Source organism: Pleurodeles waltl, chromosome 9 (genome assembly GCF_031143425.1).
Source record: "Pleurodeles waltl isolate 20211129_DDA chromosome 9, aPleWal1.hap1.20221129, whole genome shotgun sequence".
Lineage (NCBI taxonomy): Eukaryota > Metazoa > Chordata > Amphibia > Caudata > Salamandridae > Pleurodeles > Pleurodeles waltl.
The window spans coordinates 64897117-64919414 of NC_090448.1; the positions used below are offsets into that span (position 1 = coordinate 64897117).

The 22298-nt window shown below is 42.8% G+C and overlaps 1 protein-coding gene across 1 annotated transcript in view; it reads left to right on the forward strand.

Moving 5' to 3' along the window:
* Positions 1-22298, forward strand: part of NR2C2 (nuclear receptor subfamily 2 group C member 2) — a 418562-nt gene that overhangs the window by 279961 nt on the left and 116303 nt on the right. The window contains exons 9-10 of the mRNA XM_069206302.1: positions 2451-2628; positions 16443-16564. Coding sequence (XP_069062403.1) covers positions 2451-2628; positions 16443-16564 — 300 coding nt within the window. The remainder of the gene's footprint in view (positions 1-2450; positions 2629-16442; positions 16565-22298) is intronic.

The window sequence follows — 22298 nt, forward strand, 5'->3', positions numbered from 1 at the left end:
CCAAACACAGCCTTTGCGAAGAATAATGCTTCACTCTGCAGTATAGTTTCTAGCACAGACACCTACACCTGAGGCACAAAGAGGTCTGAGCTTTCTGCACCTGGCTGTCATCTTCCACACTAAGGAGAGGTCAGGGAAAATACAAAAGGCTAGCCTCACCTAAGCAGGCCCCCTTCACCTTGAATAACAGAGACTGAAGTCCCACCTTTCACCCCATAATGTAGCAGATGGAATGCTACAGGAAGACTAATCCACAACTCACCGCAGCAAAAGGGGTTAATATTTTACTAAAGGAGCCTTGTCTCTACTTTTCCCACTCCTGTGTCTTGGTCTCCTCTACCCCCAGCTTCAAGAATGTGAGAAATATGCTTCCACTGTCTGGAAAATGAAACCTAACCTTCATCTTGTGCACAAGGCCAGGATAGGGGTGTCCAAATTGTTTTCCACCTGCCTCATTACTCTGGTTCACTCATATACAAAGTGCATGTACCATGCAGGCCACATACTCAAGCACACACAATATACCCTAAAGATATTAGTGCTAGAATCTGGGTTATCGCACACAAGCAGAACTTTACATGAGTGGGCCATTGGGCCTCTACTCCAGTGGCACTAATAAAAAGTACTGATCACAACTATGGATTCCCAAAATAAGGTGCTGTCCCGCTCTATGTACTAAACTATTGGTTGGGACAGTAGTTTGCTGTCAGTGCAATGAGGACATGCTTGGTGCACGTCTCTAGGTCACAGGATAGGTGCAGGACCTCATGCAGGACCTCACTCATGTCAAGGGACAGACCTAGATTAGTATGATGCTAGGGCCAAAAATCAGAAAACCAAATACATGCAGTCAGACACTCGGGGCAGGGGAACACAACTTTACCCCACGCAAGCGACATTCCTCGTCCCAACAATAAGCATTTAATGTCTTTTTATCAGGTAAATATAAAGCTTATAGTGAATGCCTCAAGTGCTTTTAAAATTTTATTTCATCCAGTAATCCCTCACTTTCCAAATCACGCTTTGTTTCAAGAGTGATGAGTTGACTTTACTGGTGAAATGTGTAGTAGTCCTTTAAATCGTTTTTTCAGATTCACAAACATTTCAAGAAGTATGCATGGAAAACCGCTCCAGGCACATGGTTACAGGCGCTCTCCTGGGAAGGTCAGGTGGATTTTCCTGTGATATTCTAATCACACTTTGCAGAGAATTTTGTACAAAGGGAATTCATGTCACCTGTACAAACACCTTTTTTTCTCCATGGAGAAAATATTTTCTTCATGGAGAAATCCCTTTCCGCTCTCACTGTGTAAGGAGAGCACCACCAGCCCTGTGCAACAGTATATTTACAACTGTTTTACAGTGAAAATGGGAGTGAGATGAGTTTGCGATTGCCCACAAACCTACATTTGTGGGTATTCTTAAAATGCTACAGCAAACAACACATTGGAACCCCAACTTCCTACCACTTAAATGGGACTTTTACATGCAGAGTCTCTGTACTCACGGTAGAGGAGCTCTCCACCCCTGTAACTCGGTTTACACCTTCCTGGAATCCCTACCTGAATTCCTGGCATGTTGAAAGACAAGGTAAATTCAGTAGAAAACATACATTTATGATGTAAATATAAACGTGCCTTTGATGTATCTTAAAGTAGACAGACTGAAAATATATTTGTGAAACACTCACATATGAATACATATGACTGTTTATGGGCCTTATAAGGAACACCACCCTAAAAAGTGGTGCTTTTCTTCAAGGAAATCATGAATGAAAATTAATTATTTAATACATGTATTGCCTATGATGGTGTGTATTCTCCTAAAAGTTAAATTTTCCCCACAGGTACGCATTGAGTGCTATTAACTTTTCTTAAATCACTGTAGTAATTCTGACATTGTGCTAGCAAGGTGAATATAAAAAAGTAATGTGACATACTTCATATGCAGCACATGATCATTTTATGGTGTTTTACTGAATGGCAGTGTTCAATGACAGGACTTTGGGATTCTGATCCATACATTTAAAGTAAATTAGTCAGGAAAACCAGGTTAATGGTAGGAACTGTATCATTCTCTCGATGTCCTTGAAAAAGATATTAGCATCAGGGGAAAATACCAATTTTGTTTGTAAAAGAATTAAGATGTTAATAAAGATCCTGGCCAAAACATGTAAAGTGGAAGCATATCTGTATTCGTTTAGAAGTAATAGAGATAATTTTTCCAAAACTCAAGGTACCTTTCAAAATATATATAATGCCCTTATCCTCTCTATACTGAGCTTTTCAAGTTTATATGAGAAGCTTACTTTGAAAATAGTTTGTACAGTTGTATGTGTGTTTGTGAATTTGTATTTCGTCTGTCTGAATGGCAAACGTATTGAAGGAATTGTGCACAACACAGCAACTTGATACATGTGTAACATTTACTAAATGCCCTTAAATCCACAGGGCATTTGATACTCTTGCAAAAGCACTTAACACTGCGGATGGAACAGCAAATCAGAATGTGGCTGACGATACTGATGATGCAGAAGGGGGAAATATCCAAGTTATTAGTCGAGATCGAGTTACACCTATTATAGAAGTAGAGGGTCCTTTACTCACAGATACACATGTTACATTTAAGGTATGTATTAGCTATATTTACTAAGGTAGAGTTCATTTGGCACTGGTATTGGAATTGATCTTTGACAAGTCTCACTTTCTAATGCCCCTCTCTCATTCCCTTCTATCTATCTACCTCTCTTTTTCTTTCTCGCCATCTCTCTTTCTTTCGCTCCATCTCTCTTTCTCTCCCTTCTTCCCCCCACCTCTATCATGCCTGTACAGACTTTTAAGAAGGGACTCAGGTGTTAAATATTTAAAATGCTCAAAGTTGGGATAAACATGAGCTTACCGGTACCTGCTATGAAATTTTTACTTCGCCTTACTTTTGTATTGGACTATCTATGAGTAATAACCATTTTATCAGACTTAAATAATCCATTCTAGAAATCCCAAAGCCTAAGGCTAAATGAGATGATTTTGTTAGAGGGTCAAATATCATGTGAATAATTTTCAGGTTTTCATCTAGGGAACTAAAGGATTAACCTCTATAACCATGCATTAGTTTTCACATTGTTGAATCAGAAAGATCTCCTTACGATTCTTTGGTGTACTCCATGATCAGCACTTTACAGGCATGAAGAACTATACATCGCTGAAATGTACAAGCCTGAGCCAGTCCTTTCCCTTTCAAAAAATTCACTGTGTGACTAGACGAAATGGACATTGCCAGGATCTGGCAAAATGACAATCTTGATAAGGATAAAGCTATGTTCAGGGTATAACTGTGATGGGACTCCTGACTTCTGTATTATATTAGAGGTGCAATTGGTGTTTTTCGTAATTGATTTGGACGGGCTGGATAATATTTCTTTGGCTTTGTAGCTTTTATGTCTGAAGTAAAATATAACCTTTATCTTTGATTTAAGTGACTTTTTATATGACAATATAGTCCAAAGATGTAGAGTATTGCACAGTGGGTTATTGGTGCCTCTTTCTGTTGTTCTTTTCTTGTAAACAGAAGTTGGAGTGTTTGCTCCTGCTTTGGTATCAGCCCCTTGAGATCTACTTATGCAGTGTTCTTTGATTGAATGGCACTAGAACAAGTGCTCATGCAATTTAAGAGAGCTTAGATGTACATTTGTTCTCACTGGTTGCTTTTATGGCCTAGGTAATGTTGCAAGTAATGAATTGTACTATCTCCTATGGAGAGTTCTGACCTGGCTACCCTGGCCAATTCTGTGTTTTTTTTGTTTTGAGAAGGTTTGAGAAATCTTTTCAAGTAAAAGAATGTACTATAAAGGACAGACATTGTTATTGGCATAGTCAATATGGTGGGAGGTATAAGCGGTTGTGCAATGTTAAAAGGAGAAGGCGCTCTATTTCCTTGCTGCTTCTCTGTTTAGCATTGGGCACATTTTTGTTTTTCATGCATGATCATTTACTTGGATACTAGTGCATGTAAGTGAAAATGGTCATTCATCAGCGGAACGAATCCATTCCGGTCATATTGAAAAGGTGAACTTTGAAGACATCAGTACCTTCATTTGGTGGGAAGGTTTTTATGATGACCACTATTTAAAAGCACCAGAGTGGATGTAGTTAAAACTGATTTATTATTAATTTCAGATCTTCGAGGTGATGCTTGTACCTGCCTTGGTGTAAAACACAAGGCACTTTAATACCAGGGCAGGGCATAATTATGCCACAGTTTAATTCTACAAAGGATAAAAGACTAAATTAGATAACAGCAGGAGGAAACAAACAACCTCATGATTCTTGGATTTCTCATCCCTTATTTAACCAAGGGAAGTGAGATACACAACATTGAATGTTGTCAGAGAGAAGAGAACAGTGAAAAACAAACATACAAATGTAAGATAACACATAATATAACTGGTAGGAATTAGTTGTTATGTAGACCCTGGTACATACCTATGCTCTGAACCATTTTCACAGATCTACTCATCCTCAGTACCACACATCTTTCCACTTCTCATTATTTCCAGGCCACACACATTGGCTAACATCTCACTGTCATCCACCAACGTAAACTCACTGCACTCCTGAACCCATCTCCATAACCTTTCTTCTCCACCATTTCCATCTCCCCTCACTTTTCTTTCTCAACTAAAGCAACCCTCCTATTCCACCTTAACCCATTGACCATAACTGCGTGCATTCCTCTTAGGTTTTTCACTTCTAAAGATTCAGAAAATGTAGAGGTACCATTCCTTATTCTTCCCAACTAAATATTAATCCAATCTTTCTTTTGCACCTAACTTATTCACCTTCATCTTCTTTCTGAACTGAAAGTTGTCTCTTCGGCTCAGGCTTTGTGTGCATTGTGTTAAGTCCACACCATTTCATCCACTGCTTTCTTTACACCTTGCCTCGCTTTAGCTATCTTTTCAATTGTGCCGTTTATAAATCTGTTAGCTTTTTCTACAATCCCATCGGATTGTGCGATATTAAAAAAACTGCTCACGATTCACAACACATCTTCTCAAATTCCTGCATCGCATAAGATGCGAGTTGTAGTCCTTTATCCCTTTAAATCATACTCTGGATACCCTTCTCATAAAATTGCACTTCAGTGTATTGATAAGAGATGTTAGGAATATCCCAAACAAATTCTACTTGCAGCTATTGCAAAAAGGTTTGTAATAGTACTAAAGCCAACCTCTTGTCCAATAAAATTAATAAATATCTGCTCCAAGCTCTTTTCTGAGCATCATATTCTACTACTTGTTCCCCAATCCTACTTTCATCCTCATCACTTTTTACGAATGTCACCATTCTCTCCCCATCTAGACACCTCATTTAAACGTGGCCACTAAAATATTTATTTTAATCTTTTCTTGGTAAGATCCCGACTTAAATGACTTTCATGTGCCAAATAAATTAATCCAGTATGTTCAACCCACAGTGGTACAAGTTGTTCTCCTTTCATCAAAATCCATCCATCACTTCCCCAAAACAATTCCTCATTTACCTTCCCTAATATTGTTAAACTTTGCTTCAAATCCTTTCTCTTTCTCATCCAGACTTTATCAGATGGTTAACTTCCCACTGCACACTGTTTCTCATTGCTTTTACCCATTCCTCCTGTATTTATCCAGTAACATCTTCAACACGAGCAACCACTCATTGTGGAAAACCACACCCTCCTGACCTTAGATCCATATCTTCCTTCTTCACTGTTAAATGTGATAATCAGTCAGCTTACTTATTACAGCACCATGCAGTATACCTAATTTCATATTGTAATTATTGTAGTCTTTCATAAAATTGTGCTAACCTTGCAGAAATTTTGACTGCTTACCCTGACTGCAGTACTTTCAATAATGGTTCATGATGTGCTTGTAGCTTACATTTTATATTCTGCTCTAGTTCCTCTTAGCTCTGTTCAGTGTCCTAGAAGCAGATGTCACTGCTCTTTCATTACCACTTTACATTTGGGAAACTACCACATCAAACCTGTTACCACTGGCATCAGTGCAAAAACGCTCACAGCAACGGGCCTAAATATTCACCATTTATTTTCTCTAAATTCATAGATTGTCTCTCCGACATCTGAATTATCTTCAGACTTTGGCAGAGAGGGTAGTCCTCTACAATGGCGAAAGAGTAACCCCCGCCAAAGTGAAGTTCCGCCCACCTCATTTAGAGTTGGATGGAACTTCAGTATGTAGACATAGTGCCCAATCCTTCTCTGCCATCTTTATACACCTCCGACTCACAACAAAGTGAGGGCAGCTGGAGCTTTTGCCATTTTCCCACCTTCCCTATTTAGAGTGGGCAAACACTGTTTCACTTTCTGTCACTGCCAGTTGGTAAGGGGCACTGGAAACTGAAAAATTACCACCATGTTATGGGAGAAAACTTTCTGTAGTATTGGGTTAAAGGCTGGTGAATGGAAAGTACGCACAGAAGCAGGTCCAATAAGGTCATGTAGGTTTATTACATCAAACGACCCATGGCAAAGGAAGGGTCTGCTGACGGTTCAGAGGCAAAACACCAACTTCCCATTATCTATCAAACCCACACCTCCAGGGTTCTATAAATAAGAATCAAGCAATAAGAACACTCTAAGTTCTATGTTCTACATGTCATAGTACATAAAATAAATGCATGAGTTAAAAACTAGAATGTAAACTTACAGACAATACAGTGAGTACACAAGGAGCATAGTACACTTCCATGTCGAGCAGTTCATTGCCTTTTTTATTTTCAAAAACAAAATCCTGCATTAGTATTTTGTTTTTGAAAATAAAATAAAAATGTTGAAAGTTTGATTTACGGCTCCGTCATGTTGTCAATCTTTCAAAGCATTTTCAGGAACCCCAGTGCAAGAAATATGTGCCCTCTCTGAGGACATCCCTAACTTTGGCTGGCTGACTACCATCACCATGGTGGGAGTAAAGTACTGCTCCATGGCAATGATACTTATTCAGTCCAGCAAAGTAAAAATCAGCCCCTCAGTTTTATGTGCCAAATTACTTAAAGGTTTTAAATATTACTCAATAAGACCCATAAATGTCCTCAGTTGCTCACTGCCTACTCGGGCTGGTAAAAGTCTTATCACTCTCACCAGATCCTCTTTGGGTTTCAACCCCTCTTCCAAAATGATATAGCCAGATACTCTATCACCTTGTTAAATACATACATTACTCTTTCCAGAGGAGCTCGAGCTGCTCTCAAACGCTAAAGTACCCTTAGGGCGATATAATTGAGTTGCTTGTCCATTCTTCCATAAAGCATAATATCTTCTTGGTAAAAGAGTACATTGTTCACCTCTTAAAATATTTTTCATCATCCTGTGAAAATCATTTGCCACCGTTGCCTTGCTAAATGGTAGATGGGTACATTGAAATATGCCTTTCTTGGAGGGACTAGATAACAGACAGCAACCTCTCATGCAAAATATCTACACCATCTTGCCTTATAAGTCAATAGCATTGTCTAACATGTCTAATCCAGTCATTTTTTAGGGCGTAGCCTACTGACAGGGAAGCTGTCTTGTTGCAAAGATATATTGAGGACATTCTGCTCATTGCTTACCATTGACTTTTTTTGTATTGTTGCTCACAGTTGCTTTCATTCTTTTTGCTGCATATATTTGTGTACACTCCTTCAGCATGTTGGTGTCCCTCTTGTGGAGCATAGTCTTTTTACCACCTCTCTAATTGACTTTTTCATTTCTTCACAAGTGCTTGCTTTTCAGGGACTCTTTAACACTCCATGAGAAAGCATGTGTTATCTAGCTGAATCAATGTTCTTTTTGCCACATGGCCCACACCCCGGAGGGTTGCCCTTGTGGCCTTAGATATTGAAAAGGCCTTTGACACCCTCTCCTGGTCCTATTTGTGGGAGGTACTCCGATGGATAGGAGTCGGCAAAGGTTTTGTGGCCTGGGTGCAGCTGCTATATCACAGGCCGATGCACGGGTGCGAACAGGAATGGAGGTTTCAGGGATCCTCCATACTGAACGTGGCACACGACAGGGCTGCCCACTCTCTCCACTCCCATTTGCCCAGGCCATGGAACCATTGGCGACATACACTAGGGGGCAGTTGAGAGAGTGAGGAATATGGGTGGGGGACCAGACCCACATTGTATCTATGTATGCTAACGATACATTAGTATATGTGAGGGACCCCAAACTATTGGTTCCACAACTGTTACGGATAATGGAAGACTTTGGGAGGGTGTCTGGGCTCATGGGTATCCGCTACAAAACAATATTGTTCCCGCTGGCTGCATTGGCTAGGACCACTGCTGAGAACCTTCCAGAAGTGGGCCTCCCATGGGAGTTACAGAGCTTTCGCTATCTCGGCCTGAAGATAGCATATGAACTACTCATGCAATACAAACTTAATATGGGTAGAATGCTGGCAGGCTTACATGAATCAGTCCCATTCTGCTGTTGTACGTTATGGGCAGAGTAGCTCTGAGTAAGATGGTCCTGCTAATGCGCTTTCTTTATATTATGCAAAATTCGTTTTGCATTCTGCCTGCATCAGTGATTAAGCAACTAGAAATATTGGTGAAATATCCGACCTGTACATTAACAGAGGTTGAACTCCATTATAAAGTATGTTATAAACGGCAATTTCTACAGTACTGGAGTATGTCCAGCAATGTGCGAGAGATATGGACATCGTATCCAGATGAGCCGAGACAATCCTCGGTCCTGTAATTGCTTCTAGACCCCGGTTCATCCAGGGGAATGATCTCCCTCCTCAATAAGGCTCTAAAGAGCAGTAGACAAGCTAGCCTCACTTGTAACCACGCAGCCTGGGCTGACATACTAGAAAACCCCCTCACAGATGGGAAAATGGCACAGAACCCTTTCGCAGGTTTGAGAAGTGGCCAGTAACACCCGTTTTAAGCTGTGCAATTCTGCTTCATACATAGGACTTACCTTACCCTGCAGTGCTTACATAAAGCATACCCGTCGCGCCCGGCCTGCTGTCCCAGATGCAGAAAAACTCCAGCTGGGTTTAGACATGTGACATTGGAGTGTGCACCAGTCAGACAATTTTGGGAAGAAGCAAGACTGGAAATTGATAGGGTAACAGCATACAGGGTGGACTCCTCAGTTTACCACTGCATTCTGAACCTACAACCTTTACCCAAAAAGGGGAAAAAAATTAGATACAGGTTGGCACAGCTAGGACTGGTGCTCGCAAGGCGACACATAGCTATACACTGGGCCAGCTCTGAGAGGCTGGGGTTGGATAGTTGGAAAGCAGATTGCTTGGAGTGGGCTGCAGCTGAGGAAAGTAGACTGCGTAGTGTGCGCAACGATGATAATGCTGAGAGTCATTTGGAGGAGTGGAAGCATACGCCGGACAGGCTAGCAGGCAATGCATTGGATGGCGAGCAGGAGACCACCCCCTCTCCTGCCGTTGGTACGGCAGGTGCCCCTAGGGCTGCACCACCGTCCAACCCCCCTCCCTCTGAAGTGCAAAGCATATGTCCAAATATAATGACAATCTTGGCATCCGCATAGGTCATTCCACATGACTAGGCATCACACAGGCTCCCCGTTGCTAGCTGATATTCCAGTTTATTGACTGGACTCGAGATTGGTGGCTGGTGTGTGATAAAGGAATGGGCTAAGAAAGTATGATGAGGCCATGGCGGAATCTTCTCCCCTTCTCCTCCAGTCTATGTACTTCATGTGTTCTAGATAATCTAGTATGCACCATATTTTGAGATGCCTTCCATGCATAAATGTATTGTGTTTTTCCTGTATGCTAAAATCTCTGTGTAATCGGGCTTTATTTTGGGCATTCGCCTACACTGCATCTCCGAGTCAAATGTGACCTATTTGCATGTTCCACGGTGACCACCGCTGCTTTGTAATCTACCCCACTCAACTAGTCTACCCCGCTCTTCTCCAACCTATCCCACCTCACTTTACCCCAATGTATCCCACTGCACTCCACTTCTCTTTACTCCAATCTACCCCACTCTATCCTACTCCAATTTATCCCACTCTACCCTACTCCACCTCACTCTACCCCACTCCACTCAACCGAAATCTACTCCACTCCGAATTACCCCAATCAAACCAACTCCAGTCTACCCCAGTCTACCGCACAACACTCTACTCTGTCCCCCTGTACCCCACTCCACTCTACCACAATCTACCCCACGCCACTCTATACAAATCTACCCCACTCCCATCTACTCCAGTCTACCCCACTCTAACCTACCCCATGCTACTCCGCTCTCTGCCAATCTACTCCACCCCAGTCTACCTGAATCCACCACACTCCTGACTATCTCAATCCACCCCACTCCATTTTACCCCACTTCACTCTACCCCATTTCAATCTATCCACTCTACCCCAATCTAGCCCACTCCAATCTACTGCCATCTAGCCTAATCCACTCTGTCCAAATCGACCCCACTCTACCTCACTCCCCTCTACCCCACTCCACTCTACCCCAATCTACCCCACTCCAATCTACCCCAGTCTTCTCCACTATAGTATACCCCACTCTTCCTTAATCTACCCCACTCTAATCGACCCCACCTGATTCTACACCAATCTACCCCACACCAATCTTTCCTAATCTAATCCTCTCTACCCTGCTCCACCCTACCTCAATCTACCTCTTCTCTTTACCCCAATCTACCCCACTCCACTCAACCCCACTCCACTCTACCTCAAGGTACCCCACGCCAACGTACCCAACTCCAGTCTACCCCAATCCACTCTCCAACAATCCACCCTGCTCTAACCCACTCCACTCTTCCTAAAGCTACCCAACCCCATTCTACCCTACTTCATTCTGCCCCACTCTACCCTACCCCAATGCAACCACTCCAATCCACCCCACTTCACTCCACTACCATCTTCCACAATCTACCACAATCTACTCTACCTCAATCTACCTCGCTCTACCCACATCTACCCCACTCCACTCTAACCCAGTCTACCCCACTCCATTCTACCGCCGTATTCTACCCACTCAACTCTACCCCACTCCAGTATACCCCAAGCTACCCTACTCCAGTGTACACCAATCATCCCGATTCCACTACAACACACCCCAATCTGCACTCTGCCCCACCCCAATCTACCCCAATTCATACCCACTCTACTGTGGTCCAATCTACCTTCCCCCTCCACTCTACCCTAATATACCCCACTCCACTCTAACCCACTCCATTCTACCATAGTCTACCCCACCCCAATATATCCCAATCCACCTCACTGTACGCTACTGCACCCCTCTCCAGTCTACCCCACTCTACCCAATCTACCGTTCTCTGTCCCACACCACTCTTCCCCAATCGACCCAACTTCACCGTCCCCCAGTCTACCCCTCCACTGTACCCCAGTATACTCCACTCTACCCCCACTCTACTTTATGCCAATCTACCCCCAACCCATTCTATCCTTTTCAAGGCTGCTTTAGTATCCATAAAATAACAATACATTTTTAACCTTTCATTAACCAAATTGTCAATTATCATGCTCAAATTTATCAGATAGTACCTCAAGTATTACTTTTATGGAGAAATGGTTCTCAGAGCCCCACCACGTTTCCGTGTGTCCTATAAAAAAGAAATGGGCTAAACTATGGGCGCACAGCCACGTGTAGCGGAAGGCCGCAAGCTAAACAACGCTTGCCTGAACAATGCAGATGTCTTAAATACTCATTTGCGTGGTTAAGGCAGGCTGCATATGAGTTATTCAGGCAGCGGTCTAGCTGTGCGGATGAGCAGGCAAGCAGGAAGACGGATCGGTCGACGTAAGTGGGGCTGGGGGGAGTTTATTTTATTTCGTGCGTGGGGGGGGAGTTAGGGCTGGGGGAGTCAGAGTACATTAAAGGGCAGAGGGGCTGAGGAGGGTCAGGGTAGGTTGGTGGATATCAGGACAGACCCCTGGGTGTTGGAGTAGATTAAAGGACAAGAGGTCTGGGGGAAGGTTTTTAGGGTGTGCATGGAGGGGTTTAGGGCTCAGGGCGGGGGAGGATGGGCAGGCAAGCAGGAAGAAGGGTCGGTCGAGGTAAGTTGGGATGGGGTTGATTTTAGGAGTGCGTGGCGGGGGGTTAGGGCTCAGGGCCAGGGGGGAGGTTTTGGGATAGAGTTAAGGGTAGGTGGGCCGGGGGGTCAGGGTAGTTTGGTAGATTTAGATCTCAGTGCGGGGGTGGGGGGGTCAGGGTAGTTTGTAGAGGGGCAGTTTTTAGGGATGCATGGGGGGCGTTAGGGCTCAGGGCGGGGTAGTTTTTGGAATAATAATAATTTGGATAATTGACTAAACAAAAACAGTGCTATTATTTCGCAGGTTACAGGGAACAAATACGTGAGTGCGTGAACTAGAGAAAATCACATATAATAAAAACTTACAGCGTCCAGCCTCAGATGCTAGTTAACCAGTAGGTCACAGATACTGCTTCAAACTAGTTTCCGTTTTTCCTTGGTATTAAAAACACACATAGCCATTCCAGTGTCCTCTTTGCCCTGGAATGTACTATGCACCATTTCCAAATCAGCTTCCATTCTACCTCCATTGACAAGGTTTCAAGTGGCACACTGTAATTTAAGTCACACTGTCAGGTTCCACACTTCCCTTACCCCACAATATGTAAATTACTACCAATTCCTTGTTATTTTTCAAAGTTCATGTCCTGCTGTCAGTATGTATATAAAATCTACGATACACGTTTCTGCACGGACCCAAATATACCGTTCAAAATAAAGTTGTAAATCTAAGACATAACATGTCCACTATACCAACAACGTTATCACACCATCATTGTAAAAATCCTTGTTGTACTACTGCACTTCATGTCACTCTGGGTGCTGCCATCAATTTACTATTTTATTGAAATAAGAGGAACAGAAGATTAAGGGCCTGATTTAGAGTTTGTTGGACAGGTCACTCCATCAGAAACGTGGCAGGTATCCCTTCATCTCATCCAAATATTGGATATCGAGAGCTCCCTTGAAGACATTGGAGTAGCTACGGAGTTAAAATGGCTGGTATAAGCCGGGAGCTCCCAACATTCCAATGTTTGTCTTTGTGTTTTTCCGTTTCTAATTTAGAACATTCTACCCATAGTTGGTGGAATGCTCTAAAGGCATTATAGCACTTCTGCCTTGGGCTATACCTGTTGTTAAAGGCCATCTCTCTCATATTTGGCCCACGCTGCCACCTCTTTATAGGCCCTTGCCTGCGGTTCGGGCCTATAACTCGGGTTCATGGCCTTTAGCAACCGGTGTAGCCCTCGCCAGTGGGCTTTAAGGTATTATTATAAGTTCAATAGGATATAAAGCATTTACAATAAGGCAGGCGGGATAGCCACCACATTTGTGACAAAGTAACCCATCCATCAAACTCTAAATCAGGTTTAAGTCAACCTGCTGAGATTTAAATCAGCGCCATGAAGCAGCCACATTAACCCACCAAGTATTCGTGCAAGCTATTAAAAGGCTACTCCTCTCAAACCATATTGCATGATCCTGCAGCGGCCACTTTAACCCAGTGAGCTAGAGAGCTCTGCATCAACCGTATTATGCAAGGCTGCAGCAGCCACCTTAACGCTCTGATACTGTCTTAATACCAACCAGGCTATTCTTCTCCAGCTATATCAACACACTTAGCGCACCATGAAACATGTATCATGAACATTGCCATCTACAATACGTTGATTTACATTTTGATTGCATTGAAATGTAAACAAAATATGTAGCCAATTTAAATATGAGCCTGAGAACAATGGATCAGTAGGAACAAAACTTGTAATAAAATAGGCACCAAGGCCAGTTATCTATCTGGTTTACCCTAACAATATAATGTAAACTATATTTTCGTACATGATTAATTTACAACAATCAAAAAACGTTAACGCAGTCCAACAGCACCAGTTACATTTTGAAAAAGGGAAAGATAGGGAGTTAAGCTGGAAATGAAGGGGGCTGAGGCCTACTTTTCAAGTGGAAAAATTGAATACTTGTGTTTTGTGGAGCAAAACGTGCTGATTGCAACACTAATAAAGTTCATAATATGTTTACAGAAACTGAGCAGACTCTAGTGAAGCTATAACTCGCCACCATCAGACTTCATTGTTTTAAGGTTAACGTTAATTTTATTATTAATGTAACGGTTTCTTACCCCAGAACGCTAGGCTGAAATCAGGCCGGCTCGAGTACTCCTCTCAAAGCTGACTTCAAACTTAACACTGTGTCTCCCTGAGAGAAGTAGCCAGCCAGTATCCAGACTGGGCAGCACGAGGCTGGCAAACATTGATTGCTGGTGTTGCTGTTGACGTCAGATAGCCTTCACCAGTCCTGCATGCCCTCTCAACCCTTCCAGTGTGCACACAGTGTTTTGTGGTCCGGCTTTGAGACTTTGCCCAGCTGCCCTCATTGAAGTCCGCACATGTGCACATTTTAGGCCTGGGGTGTAGAAGTCAGGCGTAGTCAAGTAGGATGGTAGTAAATAAGCCCTCCGTGAAACTGTGTTGGTGCTAACGAAATGCCAAATAAGTGTATGTGATATTTGTATAGCACAAACCTAGCCAAAAAGGCAGCCGAAACCTCGGTGTACAGGTTTAAAGGTAAGCATAGAGTCAACAAGTAGCATCAAAGGTAGTAGGCTGTTCGATTGAATTGCATTCTTAAGTAGTGTTCTTTAACGAGACGTAACAACAGAAAGTTCTTCTGGGAGAAGAGGGGTGAAGAGAGGCCTTACAACTGATTGTATGAAGCCAAGAGGCAGGCTTGAAACTGCTCGCTTTCTATCAAAGACAGATGAACAGTCGGTTTAATGAACTCCTCTCGACTCTGGCTCCTGATGCTGCACAGTTGACAGCCACACTTTGTCTGAGCACGTGGTTTCGCTCATGAACAAAAAAAGATTAAATCAGTAGAGACTCTTTGGATATTGTAACAAAGTAATCACAGAATGAGCTCATGTAAGTAATTCCCTACTAAGCCTGTTTGTGGCTCATACAGTAAAAATAGAGGCCCTCCTTGAAAACCTCCCCCAAGTGCATAGCTGTAAGGCAGCAATCATGCAAAAGGTGATAAAGAGGACTGATTGCAAATAGTCTACACCCCCCTCAGCTGCTCTGGATAGCAAAGAAACAGATTATTTTATGTCCACTTTGGCACTCTAGACAGCGGCAGACCTTGTGGAAATCAGTACTGATCCTGCTCCTCCTGGAGACAGCCCACGCCAAACAACCCTTCAGCAATAGTATGCTGCCAGGATCCCAAACGGTGGTCCCAGCCTCCCCAATTTTCAGGATGATGTGGTGTGAGTATTTTGTCACAGAATAGGTTGACATTGTTAGAGGGCTAGAGATCTGAATACCTAAAAATGGAGAATGGAAATGTGTTCTTATAGCTTCTGCAATAAACCTCAATTATTTTAGCTTGTGAATCATAGCCAAAAACCTTTACTTGTGAGCCTTTGTTTCATCAAAGCAACTTTTTCCTTTTTATTGACCTTACACCGTGGGAGGTATCATCTGTTTGCTCTGAATTGTGCATTCATACATTCTCCGTGGTGTGCTTAAGCTATGTATCTAAGCTCTGCATGCAGTATGCTGTGTATATCTTGTATACAGCTGTAGTGCATGTGTGCAACCTGTCAAACATATACATGCTGTTCATCAGGGTGTCCTGTATTCAAGGATGGTGGTGTGAGAGGTGTATTTGGTTATGCTCTGTGGAATGACTCTGCGTGCATTCTCCAAGGTGACCAGGACCGGTGGCGAGTTTGTTGAATGTATAGTATGGATGAGGTGTTTTCTTTGTGTCACAAGAAGAAAAACAAGATGTAGATTTTAGAATGGTTTGTTACAGTTTTCAGATAGATTGTCAATGGTTACGAACTAGCTGTGGTTCTATTTTAGCGCTTCATCACTTTATAAAAACCAAAATATATTCTAGTACAGCCGCCATTCTAGGAGGGACCAATGTGAATTTCCCAGTGTAGTTAAAAGGGGCAGGTAATACATAGGCAATGTAAACAAACATAATGACGCTTTTAGGAATGGGATAACAGTAATTGAACCATTTATAAACCCTTGAATTTGATAAGCAGGATCTGCGAATCATGGGGTTGAAAACTACACGTGCATTGTGGCTTTGTTAGGGGAATTGTATTGATTGGAACATGTACCTCTTTGTGAACAATGAATTATGTTTAGTTTTCTCGGCTAATCAAAGACGAAGGTTCCATATGTTTCTACTCTAACAGTTTACATAACGGAAGTCTGAGCCAGACATTCAGTACCTTATTATACCACTTCACTAACGTCTACTGCTGAGATTGGTTGCATAACATTAATCAGAATCCACTGCTTGTCACTCTAATGTATGTGATCCTATGTTCAACTCTTCATTTATGTTGTCCACAGCTAACAATGCCTAGTCCAATGCCAGAATACCTGAATGTGCATTATATCTGTGAGTCGGCCTCCCGATTGCTTTTCCTTTCCATGCACTGGGCGAGATCCATCCCTGCATTTCAAGCTCTTGGGTAAGTTGGTTCTTAAGGGTCGCTTTGACTAACTTTTTTAAGTGACAGCATTGTATTCATTCATACGCAGGTGCATATGCCACAGTAATAGCAATGACTATATTTCTCCATGATGGGATTTCCCAGAGTACAATATTTTTTATTTTTTATTTTGTTAGGTTTAAAAGCGCAGCCCATTCGCCAAATCAGTCATTGAGTGCTTTTGACTAAAACACCACTGTTTTTACCATTTGAAAACTGAAAGGAAAATGTGGTCTTTGGCCTATGAAACATTATAAAAACTGTCATTGTACCTGTAGAAATTCTCACGGCCACGCCATTTCATCATGCACTGCAGGGTCAATCAAGCAGTTCGTTTTTGACGATAAAGCAGTGCAAGACTCTCAAGTAACTATCTCTTTTGCCCCGTGAGAACTGGCTCGGATGCTAATAGATTCAGATAGAATACCCGATGGAGAACTAAGATTACAGGCAAGTAACTTTTCCTTCTCCATCATGGGATTCTCTCTGATACCTGGTCACATTAAAATATATTAACAAGTTGACAATAAAGCCTGCCTCGGAGATGGGGTCCAAAAAATAGACAAAAATGTTTGTGCGAGGAGTTCCATATAAGGTATGACTCAACAGGGCGTCTGACCTTGACTCAGAATGTTCAGCCTCACTTAAAATAGAGGCATTTGTTTACGTTTTGCCTTCACAGGGTTTCCTTGAGACACTGTTCTGCCCACTTGTTCAGTACTTATGGCACAATTGATCTGTTAACATCCACATCAAAATTAGCTGGATACATTCATGCATTTTGCTTTGATATACAAGCTTCACAATTCTAACCATCTGGATGTGGGATTGCATACTATACGTGAGCTAGTGCGACTTCTGTTGGATTTTGCTGTCATTTGTAGGGTAGCTACTTTTGCCACCCTTTTCACACTCTGCATTGCCATGATTTTCACTCTATTGATACTTGATGTGATAAAGAGCTACTAATTAACAAGTTGGGCAGCACTCTAGACTACAGTATTTGCAAGACCAATTGAGTCGTCATAGAGCTGAAAGGTACTTTCTAAGATCTTCAAACTCTTTCTATCTCTTTCCACTGGTTAGGCATACTACTGTGACATGTCAAACATTCTACAGTGCAGCTCCTATTGAATGTGTGTGTGTTTGTAGCACAACCTCCCTCTTTCAGTGAGTTCCCAATTAAACCTCCTTGTATTCTACGTCAGATACAAGGTTAACAACGGGATCCCAATTATAATTTGTAACCTTTAGAATAACCGTAGGTGTCATCTGTTATGAAAATATTTGAACAGACAAAGAACCCTTAATAATCCTCATACAGCAGGATATAACAAACAATTTATACATAAGAGGTGGTCTCAAAAGGTTTTGAGATGTTGTGGACTTTCCAAGGTTGAGTGCACTAGCGATCCTCGTTGCTTGTAATTACCAGCAAGGGTATGCCTTCTCTCACTCTCCACATATATAAATGTAGGTGACCATATTTACCAAGTTTCAAATGTCCTTGATTTAGGGGATTTCGAATTGTCCCAGTAGGAACTGGTATTCTGATATTTGGCTTCTCAGCACATGAAAGTCAGTCAGGAGGCTGTACTTTTTCCCGCTTTTGATACCTGAAACTAGTAAATGTTACGTTCAGATGCAAATGGTCTGCAGTTGAATGTTTGGCTCCTGCAAAAATGTTAAACTAGATGTGAAGTGGTTTGCCTCTCTGCTGCCTTCGGCACCGTCTGCCACCAAACCCTTCTCACACGCCTCCACGACGCAGGGATCCACCACAAAGCCCTGGACTGGATTATATCCTTCCTCTCGGGCAGAAACCAGAGAATCCACCTCCCTCCCTTCCTATCTGAAGCCACCAAGACCATCTGCAGGGTTCCCCAAGGATCCTCCCTCAGCCCAACCCTTTTCAACACCTACATGGCACTGCTCGCCAACATCGTCCGATCACACTACCTGAACATCGTCTCCTACGCCAATAACACCAGGCTGATCCTCTCACTCACCAAGGACCCCGCCACCGCCAAAATCAACCTCCACGACGGAATAAAGGCCATCGCCAACTGGATGGAGGGCAGCCGCCTGAAACTGAACTCAGACAAGACGGAGATCCTCATCCTCGGCTCCAACCCCTCTGCCTGGGATGACTCCTGGTGGCCGGCCACTCTAGGAACCACACCAACGCCCACCAACCACACACGCAACCTAGGATTCATCCTGGACTCATAGCTCAGCATGACCCAGCAAGTCAACGCCGTCTCATCTTCCTGCTTCAACACCCTCTGCATGCTCTGCAAGATCTTCAGGTGCATCCCCACCGAAACCAGAAGGACGGTCACCCTGGCCCTCAGCACCAGCAGACTGGACTACGGCAATCCATGCTGGAACCACGGCTAAGCTCCAGAACAGACTGCAACGTGTACAGAACGCCTCTGCACGCCTCATCCTCGACATCCCATGCCGCAACCACATCTCAGCCCACCTGCGAGACCTACACTGGCTCCCCGTCAACAAGAGGATCACCTTCCAGCTCCTCACCCACACCCACAAAGCACTCCACAACGCCGGCCTTGCTTACCTCAAAGAGCGACTCACCTTCTACACTCCCAACCGTCAACTCCGCTCCGCCAACCTCGCCGCCGTTCCTTGTATCCACCGACGGCAGATCTTTCTCCCACCTGGACCTGGAACTCCTTCCCCGTCCACCTACGACAGACCCAGGACCTGCTGACCTTCAGGAAACGCCTCAAGACCTGGCTGTTCGAGCAGTAGCATCTCCCCCCCCCCCCCCCTCCACCCCCCACCTTTTCAGCCCCTTGAGACCCTCGTGGGTGAGTAGTGCGCTCTACAAATAAATGATTGATTGATTGATTGATTGATTGCATCTTTACAAATGCGGAAAGTTTTGAAGTTTTGTAGACCTTTTTACTGTAGGCTTTTAGATCCACTATTTTACTTTTTGTCTTTGGCCCTGGGGTTTTTGTTGCAGCCTATAATCCTCCTTTCCTAGGTGTAACTATGAAGGGTTACTTTTTGGCTCTTTTATTTTAGGAACATCAAATGAGCCTTCTCTTTTGGAGATTTCTGTGCTTTTACGGTTTCAAAAGGGTTTGGTAAACAGGTTTCCGCTATGCTATACATTATAGAGAGACTTTAATTTAGTGTTGTCTCTTGTGGTAGCTCTGCTGTTAGTATTTGAATCCAGTTGTCGGTATCCACAATCCGAGACACTTTAGGAGAAAGCATGTCAGCTATTTGCACCCAAAACATTTTAGGATTATACCTCATGGGCTATGAAAAATGCAATTGCAACACATGCATTCTCCTGGAATGCTAGTCGAAGATTCCAGACCATCTGGTCACCCAAATGTTTTTAGATTAATTCTTACTAGTTGGACTGCAAGGTCTTCAAGGAACCTGGGAGGTGCACTTTCTTGACTTGACAACCATGCAAGCTTTAATCAGCTGTGCCATGTTTTTGTTCTCCTGTTAAATGGCCCTTTCCTTACTCTTGCCAGTGCAGCTTTGTCTTCTTCAAGGCAGATCACAGCAACAGAGCATATCCAGGGGCCTGGACCTGTTCCAGGCCTTGAAAATAAAACAGCCATCAGGTTCTTCTCTCTTGTCATGTGCACAGCATGTCCTTCTGAAGACCAAAGAAAGTACAATACTTTAAAAATGGAGTAATTAGTTGTCCTGTTTTGGGTGTATTGTTGGGAAGTCACACCCAACCAAATCTCAAACTTTCTTTAAAATTTGAAACATGACTCCAATCGGCTGTACACAGCTTTGTGGGGTTTCGGGTGAGGCAAACAGTGCATTATGCTTTTAATGAAACCTTCAGTAAGAGAGACAATCACACAGCACAACACATGGTGAATTGTCTTGATCTCTCTCCAACAGAATTGACAAGTTTGATTGGAGCTTCTACCCAACCTATTCTACTCTCACTTTCTCTAGATGACCAAAACAGAATCCTAAACATTTGTGTCAAATATTTTGGTTTCAGTGCTTTCCAAAATATTTTGAGTATTAAGGGAATCAATATAACAATTAAACAATTGAAAAGTTGAAAGAGAGGCAGACGTTGAAGTCTTAGTTAAATTGATACAGCAGTAGGGATTTCTAGTTTCCTAACCATCTCTCCATCACTGTAGAGCACAGTGAAGTTTGAAGTACAGTCCCTATAAATGCTGGGTGTATTTCTACTGTTTTGTTGATGCCAAGTTATACTGTGTTGACCTACATGTCACAGATGTTGTCATTTATTATGTGATCTGTGATATCACGTATGAGTCCCGGGGTAGCACTTTGCTGGTTACGGTTGGTTATGGTTGCTTTTTTAACCATACCTGGCTATTAGGAAGTGGAGCTTCCAAAGATGGATGCCTGGCAGGAGCACAACCAATAAGCTCCTACTGACTTCTTACTGGAACACCTAATTTTAGCCATTCATCCAGCTCTCTCAAGGTCCTCACTTTCTATTCTCCCTCACCTAACTCAAAAGAGTGAACTTGCCCATTTTTGCAGGGCCTATTGGCTTGAATACAGTGGAAAGAGGAAGACTACTTCCAAGTCTTATATGAAGGAGAAGCACTACTGTGCCAGGCCATCTTCATGGACTCATCATAGCCAGCTAATACATGTCACAAATCCAACAGTAAGGAAATTGTCTTCCCTCCTAGACTCCAGGTCCCCATGCTTTTCTTCTGGTACCCAATGCTCATCTCTTAATAAGACCTCTATAGCAGTATTCAGAAAATCAATGTATACACGAAAAAGGAGACTGGGAAGACAAGATTGTTTTGAATCAGCTAGCTCAGCAATCCTTCAAGTGGTGGCTAAACCTTTAAAATCTACTCAGAAGTACTCTGTTGTTTTAGATCTTCCAACACAGACCAAAGTGACAGATGTGCCTCTGTGAGACTGCAGAGAGCTCACTTAGGAGAACTATTTTGTTAAGGCCAATTGTCACCTCAATAACAGCTTTACCACATCAGTGTTCTCAAACTGTAAGCCATTCATCTCACTCTAAGCTTTCCAGCTGGCTGTATTGTCAAAAAGAGTTATTTTACAAATGTATAATACCACAATAATGTACTATTTGAACAAACAGAGAGGAACGAAATTGAGAATATTCTCATTTGAAGAGCAAGCAATTTGGCATTGGCTATTGGCCAAAAACCTATGTCTTCAAGCAATTCACCGACCAGGTCAGCAAAATCAGCAAACCGATTTCCTCAGCAATCAATTCCACAGAACTTCGAATGGGAGCTGAACAACAGTGTCTTGGAATACATTAGTCTAGATCAGTGTTTCCCAGAAGTTGAGTTGTTTGTGCAAATGAACAAAATGCCAAAATTACAGGTCCAGATTATGGGATCCACAATAGATGGGAAATGCGCTTTGGATGAATCAGTTGAACAGATTTCTTTAGCATTTCCACCAATTCCACTGGTTCAAACACTAATCATCAAAGTCAAACAATTTCCTTTGACCATGATCCTGATTGCCCCAGAAAGACAGAGACAATGGTGGTATCCAAAGCTACTTCACCTGGTGCTCAAACCTGCCCTGCAAACACAACCTTGTGTCCAGGATGGGAGGCAGAATCTTCCACCCCAATGTAAAATACTTTAATTTGGCAGCATGGCTCCTGAGGTCATACAGTACGGACAGAAATTTAATTTCAGACTGCAATAAAAATACT